At 44.6% G+C, this 23,993-nt stretch overlaps 2 protein-coding genes across 4 annotated transcripts; one reads left to right on the forward strand and one right to left on the reverse strand.

Annotated features, from left to right (window-relative positions):
- Positions 1 to 345: 345 nt before the first annotated feature.
- Positions 346 to 9,303, reverse strand: LOC135814604 (hydroxypyruvate isomerase-like). The gene is made up of 9 exons (XM_065327756.1): positions 8,987 to 9,303; positions 5,966 to 6,073; positions 5,321 to 5,432; positions 4,871 to 4,973; positions 4,238 to 4,307; positions 2,816 to 2,865; positions 2,447 to 2,516; positions 2,056 to 2,190; positions 346 to 813 (listed from the first exon to the last, which is right to left on the reverse strand). Exons 1-9 carry the CDS (start codon positions 9,087 to 9,089, stop codon positions 770 to 772), a joined length of 795 nt encoding a protein of 264 aa, XP_065183828.1. The 5' UTR covers positions 9,090 to 9,303; the 3' UTR covers positions 346 to 769.
- On the forward strand, positions 4,244 to 22,621 carry LOC135814603 (DNA mismatch repair protein Mlh3-like). 3 transcript variants are annotated; one of them, XM_065327755.1, is made up of 10 exons: positions 4,244 to 4,338; positions 12,888 to 12,974; positions 13,361 to 13,412; positions 13,823 to 13,900; positions 14,239 to 14,558; positions 14,836 to 14,859; positions 16,713 to 16,785; positions 17,418 to 17,517; positions 21,000 to 21,051; positions 22,479 to 22,621. In XM_065327755.1, exons 1-10 carry the CDS (start codon positions 4,288 to 4,290, stop codon positions 22,533 to 22,535), a joined length of 894 nt encoding a protein of 297 aa, XP_065183827.1. In that variant the 5' UTR covers positions 4,244 to 4,287; the 3' UTR covers positions 22,536 to 22,621. The 3 variants fall into 3 exon arrangements, with proteins under 3 accessions (XP_065183827.1, XP_065183825.1, XP_065183826.1); XM_065327753.1 differs by lacking the exon at positions 4,244 to 4,338 and adding an exon at positions 9,508 to 11,645; XM_065327754.1 differs by lacking the exons at positions 4,244 to 4,338; positions 14,836 to 14,859 and adding an exon at positions 9,508 to 11,645.
- Positions 22,622 to 23,993: the final 1,372 nt, after the last annotated feature.

Below are 23,993 nucleotides of genomic sequence, written 5' to 3' on the forward strand. Positions count from 1 at the left end.
TGTGTGTGTGTGTGTGTGCGTGTGTGTGTATTTTCCGTTGACGACAGTATTCACAGTGGAGCATGCCATTCTCAATATGACAGAATAAACTGACTGCCACTATTGCACCATCAGTGTATCACCTATCGGTACTCAAATAAATCTCCACTTGGAAAATTTCCGATTCCAAAGGTACCGTATATGGAAATAGATAGTGTTTGTTCTCGTGTTCTGTTCTCACAAGGACTACCGTACAATGTCAATATTGTACTACTCCCTGATAGAATGTAATACATTTAGACTCTTCCGCAGTGCTTGGCCAGGTTAGTCCGTTCCAAGAACTGTGCACACCAGACTGTAGCCTGATTGTGTTATCACACTTATCACAATCTGATATCATGTCAGAGATGTACATGTGATTGGCATGAGAACATATCCATAAATAATATAGTAAACAATGCCAAGGATAATGCGATGGAGACCACAAAATCAAACTGTTTCAAATAGTAGTATTTCACAAAGTACGGGAATAGAAAGGGGAAAGTCGTCTATACAAAATTACGGGAGTGTGAATTTCACAATGGCCAATCAAGTTATGAAAGTGTCCAGTGATGTGTCCATAGTGTTACCAATATAACTAAATAATTATAACTACAAATGTAGTACTTGCAAGTATGCAGAACAGTGAAGAGAGTTGAAATTTTAATAATACACTGTATTGCGATATGACCAGCATATGTCAACACCTTTAGTACACACTGATGTCAAGCCCAGGTTACGATCCAGCACCTCATTGGAGTTTAGGTAGCCATTTCAGGCCCAGGGTTGTATCACCTATGAAATACAAACAAAAACAACAACAACAACAACAACAACAACAACAACAACATCTCTTATTGGCGACTGGCTATCGTGAGAATAAAGATTTGAAACAACAACAACAACATCGTGAGAATAAAAGATTTCAAACAAACAACAACAACAACAACAACAACAACAACAACAACAACAACAACAACAACAACAACAACAAGACACACATGCGTGCACGTGTGCACGCCCGGCACATGAACCCAGACGGGCACATAGTACACTCGGTGAAACTGTGGAAAATGTGTCTGATTCTGCTGATAATTCAAAGTTAGCAAGTTGTACAACTAGTATTTCAACGTTCACTGCACACTCTACTAGCCAGTTCAGTGAGTCTGAGCAGGCTGAACTGGCCACCAGTTCAGCGAGGGTGAGCAGGCTGAAGTGGCCACCAGTTCAGTGAGTCTGAGCTGGCTGAAGTGACCACCAGTTCAGTGAGGGTGAGCAGGCTGAAGTGGCCACCAGTTCAGAGTGCCCGAAATCTGCATCGTTAGTGCATGTCGCAAATTTGTGTGAGAAAGTGAGAATTTGGACATAGAAATTGGGCATGTTTGACTACGCTCGATTCCGTTCATTCTAGAACTCCCTACGATGCATACACGGATTGATTTCACAGATGTTGTTGTCAGAATCCACAGAATCTAATTCTGCTCATTCCGAAGTGAAGAGAAAACTCCCCAAACCTGAAATCTTGCCTAAACCTCAACAACTATGCATCCATCGCACTAAGCTGCACCGTAGCAAGAGTACATAGCCAAGAGAGCGCACCTCCTACCTTCAACTGCGATGGACTCAACCAGTGCAGAATTTTCGTATTATGTCATTTCGGCAGGAGTACGATCAAGTGCTTTCCCGCGCTTGTCATGTAGATATGGTGTCAGTTCATCAGGTTCAGGACACATGGATCTATCGCCCACTGTTTCGCTTCAACTGCCGTAGCTGCAATGTTTGCGTTCAACTGTCGTAGCGGCAGTGTTCGCAACTTTGATCTCTAGCCAGTGATGTCATACAAAACTGCGCCATGGGCTGAGAGATCGTTGAGTTGCACACTCTTGGTACGAGTAACGTATTGTACTTTTGACTAAAGCAAGATGTACATCTACAACTATGCATCTATTGTACTGAGATTTGCCATAGCAAGATATAGGTGTACATATACTATACTAGAGTGTCCACCATAAAATCTGTTATCGTCACTAGACTCACCAGCGGGTTTGTATTCACAGCCCACCCAGCCGTCATACCCCAATGACTTGATATGGGAAAACAGATGTGAGTAATTCAGCTCGCCGGATTGGTCGGGTTCGTGACGTCCTGGTACCTGACCAATTTGAATGTGACCTGGAGTTTAGAGTGGAAGAGATATAAAAGTACTAACTTGCACACAAGTCTGCGACTGGAGGGTGCATGAACATATACACGAACAAATGAGTACGGGAAATTGTGACTCAGAGATTGATGTACCACATATTGTGCCAGTCCGGGACAATTTTACTTTGCTAACTGTAGAGTGTGCACTTTGCTGATCTGGGCTATCATCTTTTTAACACCACACAACTGTAGCCGGTACAGAGACCAGGATAAGTGGACAGCTTACCAATAGAGTGGATGTTCTTTGACATGAAGTCACATAAATTTCCATCCATTCTTTGAGCATGGTAAATATCCTATCATGGAGCAAATAACAAGAGAAGACATAGAGCAAAGTACTAGTACTGTTTAGAAAGAACCAGGAAGTATCAGGAATGGTGACAGTATATCTACAAGATAGTACTAAGTTGCATGTACATCGTCATCCTGGTAATGGACGGTCAGGATTAGTCAGCAAACTGAACAAGAGAAGATAGAGATCTACTTCGCAGTACTCATAACATACCACCAGATCATATAATAGTATTACAGTTGTCTGCATTGCAAACCAGTACTTGGTCACTCACTCATACCACTGCAAGAAGCAACCACTTACAAATTGAAGCTTCAAGTTGCTGTGGCCGACCTTGTGGAGAATATCCAGTGCTGAAATTAGATGGTACCAGAAAACAGAAAGAAAAACTAGGAATAGACATCACTTTCTTTCATATCTTCAAATCAAGATGTACGCCGATCATCCAAATTCAGGTGAGAGTTTGAGATGCTAATCAACCACTGTAAATCAGATATATTTTCATGATCGTTTTTATTTAAAAAATTGTAACCGATGCTACTATGGTACGAGTACTCCATAGCGACGAAGCCGATTGTAATTCCGATAAGGCCTTCAATACCACTGTCTCCCAAATAAGTACAATCATGGTAAAATGTAATGAAGCACAACCATGTCACTGCCTCAAAACTCAATAGTCAATCCTGTTTGTGTGGCAGATTGTGCTTTTTTTGATTTCCCACCTGCTTATGACGATTACAGTGCTCTCACACCTGGCACAACTTGCACTATCATTTTCCAGTGAATGTTTCATCACCACTTCACCGCCAACAAAGCGGTATACACTGATAAGAGGGAGGTTCAGTGACTCGTTGTGAACTCGTTACGAACTCGTACACTAGACAAAATTAATTTCGATTTGTGTTTGAATTGTGTAATGTGTAAAAGACGTTCAGTGACTCGTGATCAAGGTGCGTTTTGATTGCCAGGGCAACACAACGGCAACTGAAACAGCATCAGAAATACGGGTACTAGATCATACTTCTTGTTTTGCCAGGATGTTATCCTTTTTCGGGACAGTGCAATCTCGGAGCTGCTCACGAATCAAACAGCCCGGACTCGTGTAAACGAATCCAATCTACGAGGCTCTAACCCAGACCTGACCCATTGACTCGTTCGTATGAAACAAATGAGTCACTTAACCTCTCTATTGTTGTGCTTCATCCCATTATTACAACATAATATTATATGATAAGTTCACTGGTTGGAGGGAAAGACACAAACGGGAAAAGTCTGATCATGTCGAAGTCGGAATACATTATAATGTATTCCTGATTTGGGATATAGTGGTACATAGCATCACACGTAACGATGAAGACACTCGTAATTCTGATAAGGCCTTATCAGAATTACGAGTGGCTTCATCGTTACGTGTGATGCTGCGTTTTCGCTGTTTGCGAATATTGTTTGACATTTGGTCTATAGTACAGTCAAACCTCTTTAGGACGAACACCAAGGGACCGGCGGTATTTGTTTGCAATAACGGGAGTTCGTCTTATCCGTATTTTTATACCCAGTGAATACACTGTAATCTATCCAATAAAGTTATGAATACTAGTTCTTCTAAAGCGAAAGTTTGTCTTATCAGTGTTCTTCTTAACGAGGTTTCACTGTAACTGCATGTTTCGATTATTCTGGGCATTGTCTTGAGAACACGCATGCACACTGGCTTCACTTTCTTCCAACCTTGTTCCTGGTGCTGCAGGAAGTACCCAGGAATTGTAGAAATTGGCTCAATGAGAAGAAGAATCCCCTCCTGCAGAAATAACACCAAGAACAAGCAATCTGTAAGTTGTGAGCTACTATTTGAGTATTCATTAAAATAACAGATGCTGCAGTATGTAGTCAGCTTATTCAAGCAACAGTTTACATGGTACGTGTGTGGCAGAGCACTGCCATTTATAGATGAAAAGTAAAGTTCGCACATCTGCGTTACCACCGGCTATACTAAAAGTACAATTATGTTGAGAAACAAGACCAGCTTTAAATAGGAAGTTTCGCTTGTGCCAGGGCACCACCATGCCTGATTATACCAGGGTGGCAGATGGCGAGAGTGAGGTGGTAAGTCTCACAACCAATGCCCGACAAGGGGGAGGGGGGGGGAGAGACGAACCTCGTTAGCTGCACCCATGTTACCCTGCATCACCGCATGTGTTAGCACAAGATACGCTCCCTGCTGCAGCACTGGTCTCAAGCTCGGGACCTTATTATTCGCAGGCAAGAAGCACTCAGCCAAAGCGCTGGTCTACCATTAGATAAGCACAATACAACATTGCAAAATGGACGCAAAAGTCTAAAAGCAGAAACAGCTTGCAGTACCTTGCTGAGTTGATCTGCTGCCCACTTCAAATTTTCGACAAATGTCCTCGTCCATTGCTCCTTATCACATGCTTCACTGACTACACCAGCCAGTGCATGTACCCTATAGTCGAGTCATCAATCAGCAGCACACAAATGCAAGATGCATCGATTAGAAGTCCAATACTGATACAGTAATGTTATCTCATGTGGGGTAGTGCCTTTGCTGTTTGTGTTACGCAGAGCTCGCTGACTTGTCAGTTTGAGCACTCTGGCAAGGTACATTAGGGCCTGGTTTAAATCTAGCTTTGGAAAAATTTATTTTTCAATGCTATCAGGTTCGGCGTCATTCTCTCTGGTACTGCGCTGATGAGTCCACAAGGGGCGAAACGGTTCTGTCCGCAGATCAAAGATATAGTAATGTATAAAGTCTTCCAGGCTTGCAAGAAGCAAAGTCAATTCGCGACGCACCTTTTGCAGCCCAGTGCATTGGCATACTTCACTCCTGTCTCCACACTCTCTTGGAATTCTTTGACCTTGGCTGGATTCGCTGCAATACCACGTTCACCAGCAGCCCAATCACCTACAAGTACATACATCGCCATCAGACAATGAGCAACACATTAGTCCCCAACAAACAACCAGGATGAAAGGATCAATCATACATCCAGCCAACACGATCTACTAATAATAGGTTTTTCATTTGACCCGACGAGACCACACGACACTTGCAGACCACAGCACGAACAGTTCACCAGCCACACTCCACGAAAGCAAGTAGTATTACTCCTGACAAGTCTTGTTTCGTTCCATAAAGATGACGGATGACGGGTCGTGTGGTCTCGTCAGGTCAAATGAAAAACCTATTACTACTATTTGACGGACCTATGGAAGATGGCAACAAAGAATTAAGATCTACTAAGCCAACTACAGTAGAACCTCTCTTAGTAGGTACATGCACATGTAAAGGGATTTACCCACACCCACATGTGCACACATGCGCACGTGCTTGCGCGTGCACACACACACATGCGTCCGCCACATGCGGATATGGACATAGACATGCCCATATGCATACATACATACATACATGTATAGGAATTAGTAAATGCCTACCTGCTGGAAGATTCAAATGGACGTGCTGGATACCTGCGGCTTTCTGTGCACTGGCAAGACTGTCTAGTGTGACACTGGCAGGGAAGGCACACTCAACTCCGCTAAACCCTGATACAGTGTACAAACAACGACATGATAACACATCGTAATTATAGACATACAAAAAATAGCCTTTTCAAAGATGCGAAGTTGGTGGCAGCAGTCACGATGAGTCCTTGATTTGTCTCCTAGATTGTATCTATCCGCACACACTGTAGAAGGAAAAGCAAAGTACCGTATTTCCACGAATATAAGTCGCGCCTTTTTACACAAAAATCAAGAGTGGAAAAGGGGGTGCGACTTACAATCGAACTTGACTTACTACTGAAGTCAATACATGTCAAAACGATATTCCTCCAACCTGAAAATGGGGTGCGACTTATAACCGGGGAAACACGGTAACGTCACAACGTCCCCTGAAGGTAAACAATCTTTCCAACCAATCTCATCTGGCTTATAACTCTTGTCCGAAAACTCTGTGGACAAAATCAATTTCCCCATGGATATTTCTGGGTGCTACCAGTATGTGTACGATGTACAGTACAATCTTGTCTAAGCCGACCACTCACGGGCCCCTCAAAAATGTGGTCGCCATGTACAGCTGGTCCCTCCTGTAGGGTCATGTTAGCGGAAGTGATGCCCGTTGGTCCGGGATTTTGTGGTCGCCATATGCGAGTGGTCGCTGTGACAGGTTTTACTGCATACTCATTGAGTAAAACACTACAGTGTGGTATTCAGGCGCAAAGCCCAGTCATGGCCGCCAGCAGACTCCTATGGTCGTGCAGAGTGGCAGCACCTGGCATTCATGTACCGGTCGTTTTATTCATGGTGGCAGATTCACTACGCACTGCCTATTCAGCACTTTACTGCAATCTGCAGAGTCTTCATCCACGCACGCTTGAATTTATTGACACGTATCAAAAATCAGAATACGAATTGCAACCATTAGGACTAGCCACAAGATGACTGTGCACTGAAGATTTTCTACTACGAAACTTGTGTACAGCACAGTGACTCTCACCGCCACTGTCCTGACCACTCCCCCCCCCCTCGCTCCTTGCTCCCCGACTTCTCACTGGAGCGAGGAGGAGAATGGTCAGGAGAGTGGCGGTGAGAGTCACTGTGCTGTACACAAGTTTCGTAGTAGAACATCTCCAGTGTACAGTCATCTTGTGGCTAGTCCTGATTGTTGCAATTCCTATTCTAATTATTATTTCACTGTATTGTGCCATGGACGTCATGGATCTGGGTTGCAGTTAAAAGTGTTGGAAGCCATTTATCAGCGTCCGACTACATGTATGACGTGTACCAGATCAAGAAATACGTATTGGCGCGGACATTGAAATCCGATGGAGTAACCAGGGCCGGCGCCCTTATTGCCTTAGCGAGCACACACAGTGGCACACTGTAGTTCACATGCACACTGTAAAAATGGACCAGCAGTGCTCACGGCTGCAAGGCCAGCACCCCGTAGCCGCTTGACTTCCCAGCGGATTTCGATGCCCATAATAATGCGAAATTGTACTATGAGTATGATTTACGCATGTTGTTGTATTTGGTTCTTGTCTCGTAGAGTCCAGTGTCTGATGTCATATATTATGGTCTAAGTGTACGTGCGAGTATGGTGTGATGTGTGACGTTTATGGTATGTGGTGTATGCTAGAGTACGCGTTGTCAGCAGGGGCGTAGCCAGGATTGTGGCTGAGGGGGGTGATCACTGGAAGTGTGGGCCTGCGCCCGAAGGGGGGGAAAATGGGGGGGGGGTCCGGGGGCCCTCCCCCGGAAAATATTTCGATATTGAGTGCCAAATCCTTCATTTTTGCATCTATTTCATTATTTTCCATTCCACCAATGATTCAATAAAAAGTCAGATAAACAATTTCGCAATTAGATTCGTCAGATTCGGAAATGGCACTGGCACTGCTGCTACTGGTATCTGGTCTCTTCGACTTCCCTCGGCTGAAATACTTCAAGATCGACATTTTCATAAGAATCCATTCGACTTGCGGATCACAAAACGACGTTGTCACTTCTCTTTCACTTCTACCAAGTCTAGCTACACAAAGTGCGAGTCTATATACCGGTAGTTGTACAATGCGCAGTGCATCCGAAAACGACCAAACTCACATTCAAAGGCAAAGATCTACACACAACTATACTACCACGGTAGTACTAGTTCAAATTACAGTACCGGTAGTACTACATTGTACTAAAAATTAATAATTTAGCACTACTGCGCCTGTCACCGGCGAGAACATGACTGCATGTGCAGCCATGCATGCAGTCTCAAGTGCAACCTGCATGCGCTACTAGTAATACAGTTGGCCGGGCCCCGTCGTGCAGCGCAGCGTCGTGTGGCGTCGATCTTGTCGACGTCGAGTCTCGATCGCGGGCGGGCGTAGATCCACAGCAGTACGAAAATGGTACCTGAAATTTTGAGGGGGGTGCTTGGGCACCCAAAGCACCCCCCTGGCTACGCCACTGGTCAGAGTGTACTAGTGTGAGAATCTGCTTCCGTCTGTGTGAGAGTGACTGTCAAGTGAATGCTGTACATGCGCAGTGCTAGTTTGGTCTGGGAACAAGAGTCATGCGTTATTCGCCCGTGGTCTGGTTGTCTTGGTCTTGGCCATGTGTTCTGCACGCATTCGTCCCTGATTGGTCGTCCCGATTTGTCGTCGCTTTATCACTGCTTGTTCTTTGTTGTTTTTTGGTGTCTTTTTCCTTTGTCTTTCGTTTCACCTTTGTTTTCGTCTTTCTCCTCCTGTGCCCTTTCCGTTTGTATAAGAAGTCAGAAACTCTACCAAGTTGTTTGCGTTGTTGTGTGGCAAGGGCCAGGGGGAGAAGGCACTACTATTTCAATAACACCAAAAAATCTACAAAAATTCAAAACTTGTATAATTGCCTCAATCAGTCTACACCAGGGAGTAGTAAAATATTTTACTACTCCCTGGTCCACCAACTATCCACTGTTTTGTACGGTACCTGAATCCTTTGCTGCCTTGAAGCGCTGCAGGAAATTGACCTCGGAGAAGAGGAATCCATCTGATATATTTGCAGCAAAGCGAAGTCCTTGACTGCCTTCCATGATCTCGCACCAACTAAACTGAGACGTAGTCTACTGTCAATCACTAGCTGCTGAGAGCACTTCACTCGAAGCAGTTATCAATGATAGTGAATAGTGGTTTGAAGTCCGGTCTTGTCACTGGCTCGATCTTTCAGACGATCAGATCTTCCGATTTTGCCGCAAGCAAGTAATTCTTTTCAGCAGAGCACACCGATCTTTGTGAATGTCAGCTTGGTGTCTTTCTCGTCATACAATCATGATTATCTCACTGTCTGTCTTTGAAGCAGTTCAACACACATGCGCATACGCGCATATGCAAGAAGAACTCATGGGGTAAACCCCTTTTTGATTGTACGTATCAAGAAGTCACCTGCCTCCGTAGCCGGTCCATGACGCACAGACTCAGTGCACACTGTCTGCATGCACTGCGTACTGCGCTGGACATCGTCCGTACTCGATCGAGTTCAAAGGTTACCCGATAGGTGCAAGACCGACAGCGACTTGTTTGCATTATTATTGGCTCGATCGCAGTCGCATTATGAGCAGATCAATTTTAGATAGCGGAAACAAGAATATTTGAATCCACGCAGGAATCACCTCCTCCAAAGTAGGTCCTGGCTTTCTTGACACCAGTCCAACAGTCAGTCTCTGAGTCTGAGAGTTTTTGCAAACCAACATCTTAGTAGCATATTGCCTACTGGCTGCCGTGGATGGTCACTCGTCATCTGATTCGTCGAAATATTCAGTGTACCAATAGTCCATTGCAGGTTTTGATAATTGGAATACTGGGCGAGTGACTGAATGAGTGTGCTGCTGCCAAAGCAATGCACAATGAACAACTTGAAAACGGGCATTACTTTCCTGGAATCTGCTGCAGCAGAGAAGGTGAGATCATCGTGTAGGTTTACATCGCTAGAGACATGCGTGGAGCAACTACTGTACAGCAGTTTGGAACGGAGTGCAACTTATGTGCACATCAGCCTCATTTGCCATGATCGTGTGCATTTGAGAATCAAAGATGATGGGAAAAAGCTGCGACTGGGTTCTTGCAATCCAGCACTGGATCCAGTTCCAGCACAAGCACAGGCCACTTCCAAGCAACACATGGGAAACGGCTTCGGTGAAGATCTCTCACTGCTCTCCTTCATCGCTGATGCTGTTTGTGTGAAGTCAATGGGAATTGATGGTAGAGAGGAAAGTACCGTTTTGAAACAGGGAGCAAGGTGTAATGCTGACAGCTATTCCAAATTCATCTGGCCTAAGGTACCACGAGGTTCAGCTGGCGGTACAGATATCACGATTCAGGGCCTGTTCAGCACAATTCCCGTACGGCAGAAAGATTTGGTCGAGAGTTTTGGGAGACATTGCCGTTCGGTCCAGTCTTCTATTGCACATATCTCACTGTGCTATCCAAAAGCTACGTTTGTAGTGACTGAGATTGCATGTGACGGCTTAGCTCAGAAGACGAGTCTTGTGCTGAGAGGTGTATCATCACTGGAAAAGAGGCTAAAACAAGCTAGTGTGGTCCCAGCTAACTGTCCTAAATTGCATCGCATCCGAGAAAGCCAGATTGGATCCATTTCCTTGCAGGGCATTATTGGTTGGCCGGTTGAGAAGCAGCATGATTTCCATGCCCTCTTTGTCAATGGTCGCCTACTTGATGCAGGGGACAAAGATCACATATCCTTCTTGTCTTATCTGAGACGTGGCTTGAACAAAGACACAGATATGATGACACTAGGGACCAACAATGAAGCAATTCTTTATGTTCTGCTTTTATCTGAACCGAAGGCTTGCCAGACTGCCAATGAGAATGATTCTTCATTTAACCGTCTGCACCGCAAAGTCGCGTCTTCACTGTCATATATGATCAGAGGTATGATTGCCAAATCTTCCGGTCTTAGCACAAGTATTTTAACAGAGAAATCCACAAGCCATCAACACCTCGAGCTTCCACTAGCACAGTACACATCTGGGCTGCGGTTGGCAGTGAACAATGCCTCCTCCATCGGCTCAGATCAATTTGGTTGTGCATCGCACCGTGCAACCAGGCCTCACCAGCAATCACACAATCCACATGCGCCGCTGAAAGAAACGCAAAGCAAATCAGTAAGATCCACTGCATCAGTAAACATGTCTCCAGCAAGCGAATTAGATAATGATGAGAAAGAAAATCATCAGCAAAGCAGCATCTGGGCGAAGGTGGTTGATGAATATGGACATGTCTCCTTTCTCAACAAGCTGACTGGTTGTAGTCAATTGACAATTCCTCGTGCAGCACAGCACTCAACACCTAGTACAGCCAGTGGGTCAGATATCTTGTGGTCACGTACCAATAGCAGTGCTGACAGCATACGCGCCTATTCAAATTCATGCAAGGATCTGCATCCTGGATCAGCAAGCACTCCCGTGGCTAGAGGGGATCTGCAAAATCCTCTCTTGTCACCCCCACTCACTAGTACTGGAAGGTCAAGTTCTCGTGTTCGGAGTGATCCACAACTGAATTCTGGAAAGAAGGCAAGCCTGGCTGGTATTCTGGAGTCGTGGCAGAATCCGACATTTGGTACATCCTCCAAGGTAGGGCCAAGTGTGCGAGCATAGGCATGTGACTTGCTGAATATAGGTAAAGCGAAGTGGAGTGTCCCCAGAGCAATGTGACATTCATTGTAACAACTCACGTAGACAAAAATGCACCACAAACATAGGTCACAGTGCTCAGTGTAGGCAGCATGGACCTTTTTAACATGATTAGACTAGCAGGCAGCACCGAGGGCTTGTGGCATAGTCTCTGGGCGGCTAGATTAGTTAGCAAAGGGATTGCCATCCCCAGGTCACACCGGGGATGGGAATATGACTTTTATAAAAAAAGGTGTGGACTCTGTTTGTACAGTGTACTGCCGAAGCAGGATGCATGTATTAGCGCTCTAATATTATGAAGGCAGACATTGAATTTGTGCAGGCATTTTGACACTACATGACTATTGTATCTCCAACTGATTGTTTCACGATGCTCTGACTTGTGTGCATTGCTGATGTATAGCTTTCAGGGAGACACAAATCACACCTATTGACGGCGCTGTGCTATCCAATAGGTGTGATGGTCTCGATCAGTCACAACTAGTGGCAATATTGCACATGAATCTAAACTCTCCCTTTCCAATTTTGGAACCTAAAAGTAACCTAATAGCTGTCCTGCTTTGGGAGTGCATGTATGTGGTACGTCTTACACCATAGTGTAGCACCTCCCCACATCCAACATCTACAATATCTGTTGATATTGTGCTGAATACATGTGCCTCACACCTACCCGATTACTGACAACCTACCTCCATTATGCCTATGAGCATCACACTTATAATAATCAACTGTCTGCTTGGTACCAACATAGTTTACTGTTGAGTGCTCCACGTTCTAGCATAGCCAATTCTCTTTACTAGATACTTACTGGCAGCTTGTGGACTTTTACATGGAGCTCAGCTAGGCTAAAAAACACTGATCTAAATGAACCGGCTGGCTAAGATAATGTAAGGTAGGTCCCCGGCGTTTTGATATCACTGTATATGTACTCATTATCCACGCCCCCTTCTGAGATCGCAGTGCTGGGGACCATAGCTGCAGGTGTCGGGGTTAGCTATTCGGTCTTGATGGGTATCCCTGCCCCCTGCTCACTTACAGTGTGTCACTGTGTGTGTGTGTGTGTGTGTGTGTGTCCCTGTGTATGTGCGTGCATGAGTGAGCGGGGCATGTCTATATCTGTGTCTGTGTCTCTCTGTCTATGTATCTGTGTGTTTGTGTATTTATGCATGTATATTCATCCAGAAACTGGTGCAGCCCGTTGCAAACATATCTTCCAGAGCTTTGTCTGCGGCATCCAAGTTGTCTAAGGCATCCCTCCATGACATTGAAGTAAGCGAAGTGTCAGGAGAGTGGTGTCTGCAATATAAGTATATCCTGACATGGAATAGCTACTGGTATTTTAGTACTTCTGGGGTATGAAATGTCAGTTTCAGTCCAACTGATTGATATGCATCTTAATATTTTGCATTGGTGTAGCATTTCTGGGGCTCAAGGTACACTTTTAGGTCCAAAAGTTAGGCACCAGTACGAAAGAATGGCTTGGTTTAATTGGTTCTGGCCTCAGAACAGCGTTCAACATCTGAGTGTGCTGAACAAACTGTATCTTGTGAGTACACTCATACATTCAAAGTGTGCACTATATGCAAGGGCCGTACACCAGCTAGCGCCACTTTCCTGTGTATGTTAACAGCATCTGTTTTCTTTTCACTGTGCAGGTAATAGGTCAAGTCGACAACAAGTTCATAGCTTGCCTATGGCAAGAGGCAGGTATGGTACCGAGCAACGATGCTACAGCCGCTATCTTCTGCAGCTGAAAATTGGATAATATGCATGATTGTGAACACCAGTAAGCAAGTGCATGTATAGTCAGTATCACCTATTAGGTTGGCGGCTCTCCACTAGTAGATGGGCCACATCCTGAGCTCCATGTAGCCATGTAGCCATGTAGTGATGTAGCCATGTAGCCATGTCGTGATGTAGCCTTAGTGTTACGAATGCTCTTGCTTTATAGGACTTTCTTTCACTAGTGTGCTATTTCCTTCGGATTCGTCAGTCATGCACGTAGCACAGGTTTCATAGGTTAGAGCCACAGTGCAGGCTCTTCAAGACACAGAGTGCTAGAACGTTAGTTAGCAGCACTATGTAATGTGAAATGGTCATCCTGTTTTCTGATTTAGACCTGACTACAAAGAAAGTTGTCCTGGTTGATCAGCATGCTGCTTCTGAACGTGTGCAACTGGAAGAGTTGGAGAAAGGTCAGTTGGATATACTTCAAATAATTGTGTTGTCTTTTATAGCATTCTACTTCTTCCCTCTTTTCTAACAGGCCAGGCAGAGGCAGGTTTCGCTTGGTCCAGCCATGCCAGCGGGTGTTGTACTTTGTATTATGATATGGTGGGTGCATATTACTTGCTTAGCAGTCGACACATATTTGGTGGCCGGAAGGTTGATTCAGCTATGGGCTGACCAATCTAACCGCTTGCACCGGGTATATCTACAAGTAGTTGGATGTGTGTGCACGCACGCACACAAGCATGTATGCACGCATGCATGTGTGTGCGTGTGTGTGTGTCTTTTCTGTGGTTGGCTTCAGGAATGATCACATCTGTTCCTTGTGGTTGTGGTGGCATTGTGACGCGTAACAAGAACTCTAGCAAGTCTAGCATACCGGCGGCGCTAGGCCACTGTTCCATGGTCAAGTCTACTCCAGTTCCATGCATCAGCATCCATGTTCCTGGCACAATGGTACCATGCTCAACCCAAGTACTAAGAAATTACCTTCTTCATCATGGCGTTCAGGTCGCTGCTTGCAATATTGACAGTCAGCAATATCAGCTGTCCATTGTTGGTGTTCCTGACCTTCTCCTAACAAGACTACGTTCCGACGACCCACAACTGAGCAAAGCTGTTCAAGTAAGCGGCCGTGAGCTGATATCTGAATAGAATGTCATGTACCTGAACACGGAGCTCTGCTATTGGTATTGTCGTCCTAGCAAACATGTGCCAGCTCAGTCAATGTGTACGCAAAGCTACTGTGTATGTGTGCGTGTGTGTGTATGTGTGTGTGTGTGTGTGTGTGTGTGTGTGTGTGTGTGTGTGTGTGTGTGTGTATGTATGGGTGTGTGGTGTCTGTGTGTGTCCATATCGATCTTCAAATGTGGGCTGTGGAATACGAATCATACGAACGCAGGAGCTGGTACTGGAGGGGATCCAGGTATGAGGAGGTTTATTCATTCACTTTGACATCATGTATTTCGAGTAGCTACTGTGCGCTGTAAGGTTCACTTTGGAAGCAGTGGCTGTTGTAATGTAATGAACAGCACTTACTACAAACAGGTGTTTTGTTGAATACTGATTCACCGACTGGACGGATGTTCTGCTACAGTACTGTCGGGCGCCGAAGAACGGACCGCCGAAGAATGACCAGGCTTGGACTTCACCAATTTTTAAGAAAAGCGTAGGCTGCATTTTTTTGCAGATAAGAACGGAAACCGTAATTACACACTATAATGTACACTCAGATGCATAACTGCATAAATGTACATGTAAGACTGTACCATCGAATAAGAACGAAACTGCTGTGTTCGCTAAAAGTGAGAACGAGCTAGGCTAGAACCCTGACCCCCAGTTCTTCGGCGCCCGGCAGTACTGTATTCCCCGTACACGAGTGATGAAATTCAAATCATTTATTGGTACCTCACCAACCTGCCCACATTCTCCAACAGGTCACATCTCCAGAGGCATAGGCCAACTGGTTCATGGCATGTCTGGGAAGCAAGTTATTCCGCCAATATTGTCCCAGGCCAGTGCTTCACTGCTGTGCAGGGTTGATACCTGCTGATATGTAGAGCCTAGATACATGCAGAGCCTACAGGGGCATAGCTGGTCCCCCTTTCAGGGGGGGGGGGGGGGTGCACGGCCGCATATGTGTAATGGCTGGTGCATGTCTAGGTCGAAATGTTTGGGGGGGGGGTCCACGTGCCCATGCAGGCTATGCGCCTGAGCCTAGATATATATATTCACTGGATACCACTTCAAATGTACATGGTGTAATGTATATATAACTGAACCTATCTATCTGTCTATTGCTTCACTATTCATTGATCATGCTGTAAGCCTACATGGGTAGTGTTTCACCCAGTATGACAGTTTGCCCTTTCATCAATCATCGTGGTCTGCTGCACACGATGCATGGATGTGTTTCCTTTGTTTTGCATTGCTTGCTGTATGCACGCTTTCAGTCTTATCATGCTATCGTTAGTTCCGGTATAGTGCGTTGTTGCGAGTCTTGCGTGCTGTGCGTAGAAGTCGTACCACCGCACTCAGTATCGCTCTAGCCCGATAATCCATATGCATCTGAGTTGGCTGTACTCAGTTGCCTTTTGGGAACTCTTTGCCATGAGTTCATTAGTAGTTCTTATGTTGTCGTTTTGCTCTCAACTTGTTTTCTCTCTCTCTCTCTCTCTCTGAAATGTTCTTCCCTGAATAACAACTAGTTACTTTCGTACTGCCTGTTGGTCGAGTTGGCGTGCATGCCTGCGTGACTGAAGTTCCATAACAATGGGCTTATACACACGTACTCTCTCCTCTCTGAGACACTGCTACCGCTTGTTGGGAGGACCCTCTAAGCGGCACTGTAAAAAAAGTGTGAAGAATAATCGTCGCCATCTGACTCGGAGTATTTTTTTTACTATATTCACATACCCAACTCGTAAATAATAAAGAAAGACAATGTCAATGGTACTGAGACTAGTATATCTTGGCATATACATGTACCAGATCTAGAGGAGGTAATGTTACATCTTCGGATATTTGTTACATCCCTACATGTAGGTTGGTAACTTAGAATCTGGTTTTGTACAGCGCTTCATTTACTGTAATGATGTGCACATGTGAGGTGTATGTAAAAGACCAACAAGTTTTTAAGTTACCTGGTACATGCAGTGGTGATGGTTGTGTGAAGGAGGGTCTGGTCGGCTAAAGAGGGCAGTGTAATGGTGGTGGTACATGCATAGGCAAGTATTTCACGTGTTGTCGCTGTGTGTCTGTTGCTCCACATCTGTCTAGTTCTTACGCGATGGAGTTTTCTGCAATCGGACAGCAACCTTGACGGAGTTGTTAGCATCTCTTTCATGTCATAGTGAGTTATTATGCTGTGGAGTTTTGCACTTCTGTGATACTAGTGCTTGTATTCGCAATAATGCACTACAGTCCGTTCATCCGAAACTGGCACCCAAACTTTTTGGTGTCTCGTACGTATAGTGTAAACAACTGTACATCCTGCATTGTGTGGGTTGTGCAATTCCTACTTGCCACATTCAAAGCTGGAAAAAGTCCATAGATAGGGAGTTAGCAATCCGGCCAGGTTTAACAAAATTAGGATGGGTGTACCATGGCACGTGTATGGAGCATCTTGGATGAACGGACTGTATGTTTTATGTCCAGCTGCCAAGGCAGAATCGGAAAACTCTCTCATCAATTGACCAATGCAAATGTGAAATCTCCAGCTGCCTGTGAACTAATCCAAAATCCATGCCATTGGTCGGCCTGAACCGATTGTACCAGCCGGCTGTCTCTTTTTCTTTTTGCTGGAAGAGGAAATGGACCAGTTCATTGCCCTCCTCCGGTACCTGCACCATGCTGGCAGGTAGCTTAGAGTGCCTCCCGTAAACTCGTCACAGAAAGTTTAGTTCAGATATTCAATCAAAGAGGCACTGTGTAGGGGCAATTCATTTCTTGATAAAGCCATATCCTGCTTCTTGTGCTGATCAGGCGCCATTCGTTTCGGAGACTGTTTGTCGAAAGAAGAGTGTTGTGAGCTAATCAAGAGTCTGTCAAAATGCAACTTACCCTTCCAGTGTGCCCATGGACGGTGAGTTCTAACACACATTCTTATTCTTGTTGGTGTAATTACCCCTCAGTTTGCCTGAACTTGGGGTGGATCGTGCCGCGGGTAGTAGTAGCAGTATGGTAATCACCACTCATCTCACTTGACCTTAGTTTCTGTCTAAGAGTAGGGAAAGGAGGGGAATCTCTTTCGCGGACTTTGGGAGCAATTATCGACAGCTGCAGATTTGCCAAATTTTGGTTATTTGGAAAGACCTACCGTAATGTCATGTATAAAAGCATGACCCTTAGGCCAAGTAAAATAAAATCCCAGTTTATCGTCCTTTTTTCACAAAAATCGGGGAGGGAGGGCGGATTTTATTTTTATTTTTTATTTTTTGATGTGCTACAGACTAGTATAGTTCTTGGTAAACAATGACACATCATGTGCAACAATCTGCAACAGAATAGTGGTAGTGTATGGAATACACAATGCTATAACAGTTATATGTACATAAACAACGACGGATTTGCAGCAAAACAAACGGCATGTCGCTTCTCAACAAAGTCACAACTACGGAAAGAACGGAAAACTGTCGAGGTCTCGACAGGATGAAGACGGACTTTCGGCAGAAAGACGAAGCTGTGTTTTCAAGCCTTAGCCGACGTAAAAAATCAAGCTTTTTGGCAAAATTCTAGATTTAAAAAATAAAAATAAAATCCGGGCGGCCTCGAAAAATGGGACGGGCGGGGACGATAAACTAGGATTTTTTTACTTGGCCTTATAGAAGCATGACTCGAATAGAAGCTGGTTTTTCGAAGCATGCCGTGACCAGACACAGAAGCACGATTTGAATAGAAGCCTTGCACAGTACATGTGTGACAGTAAGCACTGTACAATGTACAAGCCATGTAGCCTGTAATGCACAGTGCAGGAATGCATCACTGCACGAAGGTGCAAGGCGTGCACTTCGTAGAAACATGTTTTAAATTGAAGCATAACTTGAATAGAAGTATGGTTTGCACTCCGGCTTGTACGACCATGAGCTCCTGCTTTTATACTTTATACGCGACATCACGGTGTGTTCCACAGAATTTTGAGCCACTAACATGATTGTTACCACGGCATGCCCCAGAGTCCATGGGGTATGTACTATTGCAACAGGTGAAGACAAACTTTTGAAACCTCTGTCATTCTCTGGGCATGAAATTCCGTCATAATGGGTAAACATAGATATTGAGTCCATGCAGTTGGCAGAAATCTTACTTGGAATATTCTGTAGGATTTTGAAACGAATGGGAGAGTGCCTATTCTACTCGTATATTACCTGGCCGGCTGATATCCACAGCAGATGTATCAGAAATCCTGACATGTTGATCGTGATTCTGGCTATGCCCGTGGCTATGCCCCTGGCTACACATGTAGCCAGTGACGTATGGCATCATCCGCTGGAATATGGTACAGTGCTGCAATTTTTCGTGCAAGTACAGTATGGCACATGAATACTATAAGCTGCAGTGTGGAAGGCGCTGTACCTGAGACCAGCACTGAGTTCTGAATTCCATTGTTCCGTACTACAGTGCGTTGGCATTGTCGATAATTTTCACGGAACGAAAAGGTTTAGTACAGTTACAACCCTCCCCCACCCCCTGAACGAAAAATATACTCACCTGGCGACTACAATGGATGAATGTTTCAGCTATTTATTTATTTTTATTTACTGTCTGCACTTCATGGCACATAATGAAAATAAAGTTGAAGACACCACTGCAGCTGTACTTATGGTTGATAAATATGGTGGTAAAGACACACCTGGCAACATGGCGGTAAACACACGCCTGCCCACACACGCTCTCTAGGCTGCAAAGTTCTGGCACAGAGCTCTCCTTCTCACCACCACCACCATCAGCTCGCGCCTGGCGCCTGGTCGATGCATGGCTGGCGGTATCCGACATAGCAGGCTGGTACATCAAGTAGCGCATGGCACATAGATGATGACACAGCAACGACATAGCTCGATTGCGACGTACGTTTCGTCCCCGCTGGACTCATCAGGCAATCTTCTTCTTGGATGTCTTCATACGGAGCTTGACCCGGGAGAATGAAGTTGAAGACACCACTGCAGCTGTACTTATGGTTAATAAATATGGTGGTAAAGACACACCTGGCAACATGGCGGTAAACACACGCCTGCCCACACACGCCCTCTAGGCTGCAAAGTTCTGGCACAGAGCTCTCCTTCTCACCACCACCACCATCAGTATAACCTCAAACTTGTCAAAATAAATAAATAAATAAATAAATAAACAAATAAAATTTAACTTCATAACTTGTTTCCATGTGATTTCTTCTATTTTAAAACAAATAAAATAAAAGAGGAGCGTTACTTACGAAGAGCCTATGAATATTTTCAAAATGAAATTCTCCTTCACCCACCTACCCGGTTCATGTAAAAGATCGATGATGACGGTATGGATGGCCCCTAAATCTGTGATGACTTTGTGTATAAATTTCCGAAACTGGGCGTTTGTTGTTCAACCCCTTTGGGGTCAATATGACAAAATAGGGGAACCGCCTGAGCATTATCCCGAAGAAATTTTCAATAGGCTCAAACCAAATTCGACCTAGTCAACTTTGCGAACAACGACACTCGGCGACAATCAGAAAAGTGTCCTTATTCGCGAAGTGTCCTTATACCCCAAATCCCATATGAATGTATGCGAACCCGTATTTTGTATAGTACACCTAATGTGAAGCAAAATAAAAATAAAATACCCCCCCCCCCCTGGCTGCATCTTCTTTCATGTGTGCCTTTATCCATTGCCATGGGTTCTGGTACTTCTGCATGACAGGTACTTGAAATACCGTAGAATCCCGCGGATAAGCCCACCAAGAGTCCATAAATTATTTGTGTTTTTTTTAGTATGTATTTATGTATGTTTTTTTGTACATTTCAACACAATCATCGGTTGTTTTTGTTTGCACAGTGGCTCTCAGCAATGTACTACTCACTTCCTTGGTACTTTTCAATAGCACAATTTTGGTGTCAGCGTATAAGCCCATGCCTGCGTATAAGGCCATATCCTTGTACAAGCCCACCGAAATGTCCTTGTGAAACAGATACGCCCATGGACTTATCCGCGGGATTCTACGGTAGCTGTCAAAAGCCCAGAAAGTCGTTATTCAAGCATTGAATACGACCTCGGGGCGCTAAAAGCATGTCCATGTCTCGTTATTAGCGAAGTTGACTGTACTTTTAAAAGTCTGGACTTTTGAAACACACTGTAAGAACATCTCTCTCTCTCTCTCTCTCTCTCTCTCTCTCTCTCTCTCTCTCTCTCTCTCTCTCTCTCTCTCTCTCTCTCTCTCTCTCTCTATCTCTCTGCATACAAGGAACAACAGCAAGGGCTACATTTTATCGAACACTTGCATATGAATACGTCTAGATTAAAAGTAGTTTGCTTCTATGTTCCATCCTCTGCATTGAGTCAACCAAGTGTCTGTGATACTTGCTTTCATTTGATCAGGCCCTCGATCATACCAATAATGGACATTACAGAATTGGAACTCAACTCGTTGGTGAGTAGCAGTGCAGTTAACTGTTATCGATGTACATGTACTTTCCTCTGTAATGAACAAGTTCAATTATTGATGTACCGGATATGTACTTTCCTTCGCAGCGAGGTACTACAAGCTATTACTGAGCACTATGGATGCACATTATAGTCCATTTTGAAAACATAGATGTGTGACTCTGCACAAGTTATGTTGTTGTTGAGACTCTGGACTGTCTGTGCCACCATAGCTGGATCTAAAGAGATATAATGCCCGTGTGCAGGGTAGCAACGTATGAACAATTGTGCCACATAGATTCTTTGTTGTGGGCCTCTTTTTTGCCTTCACCGAACGTGTGCTTTCTTCCTAAGGATCATGGAAGATGCAGCCCCGACTCTTGAGCCACGATGAAATCTAATTTAATGAATATGGTATAAAGTCTCACGTCCGAACTCTGAACCAGGATTTCACTCTACAAACTCTCCAAGATGTCAAAAGAATATCCCCTGCGTGGCATACGCACACACTTTGAGCAACGCAGGCATCTATTTAAACACTTGCAAAGAGACAATCATGGTTTATCAGCTCGAACCTGCACAAATGCAGCACTGGCTGAAATCAACACTTTGTTTCTGAAGAACAAAATAATCTGAATCTGCCACGTATGTGCATGTAAGTTTCACTTCTTTGATTCCCACCGCTTGTTAGGAGCTGCATCTGTGCCTTGATCCTTGACGGGTGGTGGCGTTCCTACGGATGCGGAAAACTGGGCTTCTAGCCTACAATTGTAGTCTTATGCAAACCGTGATTTTTCTTTGACTCCAAACTCGCCCTGGGGTACCACACATGTTGCAGCTAGACAGTACAGAGGTTCCGCACTACGTAAAGTTGAGCACCTTTATGTTTAATAGGGCGGGAAAAACCCATGAATTCGCGAGTTTGCACTCCACTTACGGAAAGTTATCTACGTAGAGTACGTAGATAGGGCTCTGACAACGTAGGTGCTCCATAAGCGGATTGGAGTACAAATTTATGACTCTCCCCAGTTCGATCCGGTCGTACACTGCCGCGTTCGGAGTTGGCAAGGGCAGCTACGTGATTTGAAAACTCCGTATGGCGGAACACAGATCCGCATGCAGTTTACGCAAGACTTTCCGTAGATCGACTACGTTTTTTTACTAATGTAATTATGTTATGCGGAACCTCTCTAGTGCCTCACTCATATCATACACAGAATGCTTCTATGTAACAGTTGCTCTAACAAGAACACAGGTCATTGCAAAGCACAGTTCCCTAAAACCATAACAGTAGGTCAAAGCACATTAAAACGTACTCACGATCAAAAGTCAGAATGAATAATAAGAGTTAAAGAGGAAAAAAAACTAGTCGCACCTCAGAACTAAGACAAAATGTACACCATGATCTGTGTGATTTGAATGCGCTCATGACAGGGTGTTGTCTACAAGCAACCCAGCTTGCGCAAGCTCTATCAGCTCACGCCCAAGTGACAAGCCAAACTCTGATGGAGGGAATTGTCCAGATATGCTCGCTCGAGTTTCCAAATTTTATGAACAATCAAACAGTTTTCATGTACCATGAATAATGGAATATTTGTGGGCACATGCATCAGTGTGTGTGTGTGTGTGTGTGTGTGTGTGTGTGTGTGTGTGCTCATAATTACGAGCGTATGTGTTGATATGACAGCATATTGCAGGTAATTCAGGTAAGTTCGGTGATGCTGGGTTGGTTTTCTGAATGCCATGCCTATATTTACATGATGAAAAACATATGAAAGGTTAAATATCGTAGGTAGACAGTGGCAGCTATGCTTGGCTACATGCCACATTGATCGTTCTACGTATTTCCTCACCATGTGCTAATGCCTGCTCATAGCACTGACGCAAGATTGACTGGCTGATTGACTTTCCACCTTGCTTTGTGATAGCACAGAGTCTCTCTTGATCTATTGCAACCATATTGACGAGTGCTGAGGCTATTCTCTCCTCTTCACCACATGGTGAGCACACCAGCTTATCACTCGCCACAGCAAAGGATACAGACGTTGGTATACACTTCAAGCTGACAGGCTGAGATGAATCTGACGAGCGGACGACACGCTGCGTTTCCTCTGATATCTCAACGCTTGGCAAGCGTAAATTTCTTAACGCTGTTACCAAAGCAGCTAAACATGCCTGCTGAAGACTGCCATCGTAATTCAAACATGTTATGTCCGCATACAATACCCAACATAGCTTGCCAGGTGAGATGCACAACTGTTTCACGTCCAGCAATTCGCATTCAGTCCAGACATCATGTAACCACTGACTCAGGGATTGTGCCTCTTCATTAGGGGGTCCAGTACGGAACGATGATGAACACATTGCTGATAAATTCACATTCGCCACGAGATAACCTTCATCAGGCTGATTTACTGCTGGAGTTGTCAATTCTGCTTTAATTCCACACAAGACACATGTGCCACCTAAGCGAACCATAGAAGATCCGTCCGCGGTGCCCACGGGACCTACATTCACAACAAACGGCTGAGGATCGGCCATAGTGTCTTCAGCAAGCAAAGTTCTAACTGCACTATATAAATAACAACAAAAAACGAACAATGAACAATGCAAGCTGCAGTGATGTGCTAAAACAGTAAAACTAAAAGTAAAAAATAAAAAAAATCATTACCGGTACCAGATCTGCATGCATGCAGTGCAGAAACTGCAGATCGATGAAGTATTGAAGAGCTCAGCTGACATGACGTAGGACGAAATTTTGTAGTGCAGTGTAGCCATGGTACATGGTAGCTAGCTGTACTCAGCGCGCCTACAAAAATTTTTGTAGCGCCATGCACTGGCTAGCATGGCATCAAGAGTACAGTCATGAAAACCAGAGTGTGCAGCTTGGGGCCTTTTCTGCTATGGGTGTCTGTCACGGCGAAATTCCGTGATTACATCATATTTGGC

Source organism: Sycon ciliatum, chromosome 4 (genome assembly GCF_964019385.1).
Source record: "Sycon ciliatum chromosome 4, ocSycCili1.1, whole genome shotgun sequence".
NCBI classification, from domain to species: domain Eukaryota; kingdom Metazoa; phylum Porifera; class Calcarea; order Leucosolenida; family Sycettidae; genus Sycon; species Sycon ciliatum.

Coding starts and splice junctions, on each gene's coding strand:
- LOC135814604 (XM_065327756.1), bottom strand. CDS start 9,089: ATGGAAGGCAGTCAAGGACTTCGCTTTGCTGCAAATATATCAGATGGA. Junction 6,074..8,986: donor CAAGGCAGCAAAGGATTCAG/GTACCGTACAAA, acceptor ACACTGTATCAG/GGTTTAGCGGAGTTGAGTGT. Junction 4,974..5,320: donor AATGCACTGGGCTGCAAAAG/GTGCGTCGCGAA, acceptor ACTCGACTATAG/GGTACATGCACTGGCTGGTG.
- LOC135814603 (XM_065327753.1), top strand. CDS start 9,870: ATGAGTGTGCTGCTGCCAAAGCAATGCACAATGAACAACTTGAAAACG. Junction 14,559..14,835: donor AACTGAGCAAAGCTGTTCAA/GTAAGCGGCCGT, acceptor ATACGAACGCAG/GAGCTGGTACTGGAGGGGAT. Junction 14,860..16,712: donor TGGTACTGGAGGGGATCCAG/GTATGAGGAGGT, acceptor ACATCTGTCTAG/TTCTTACGCGATGGAGTTTT.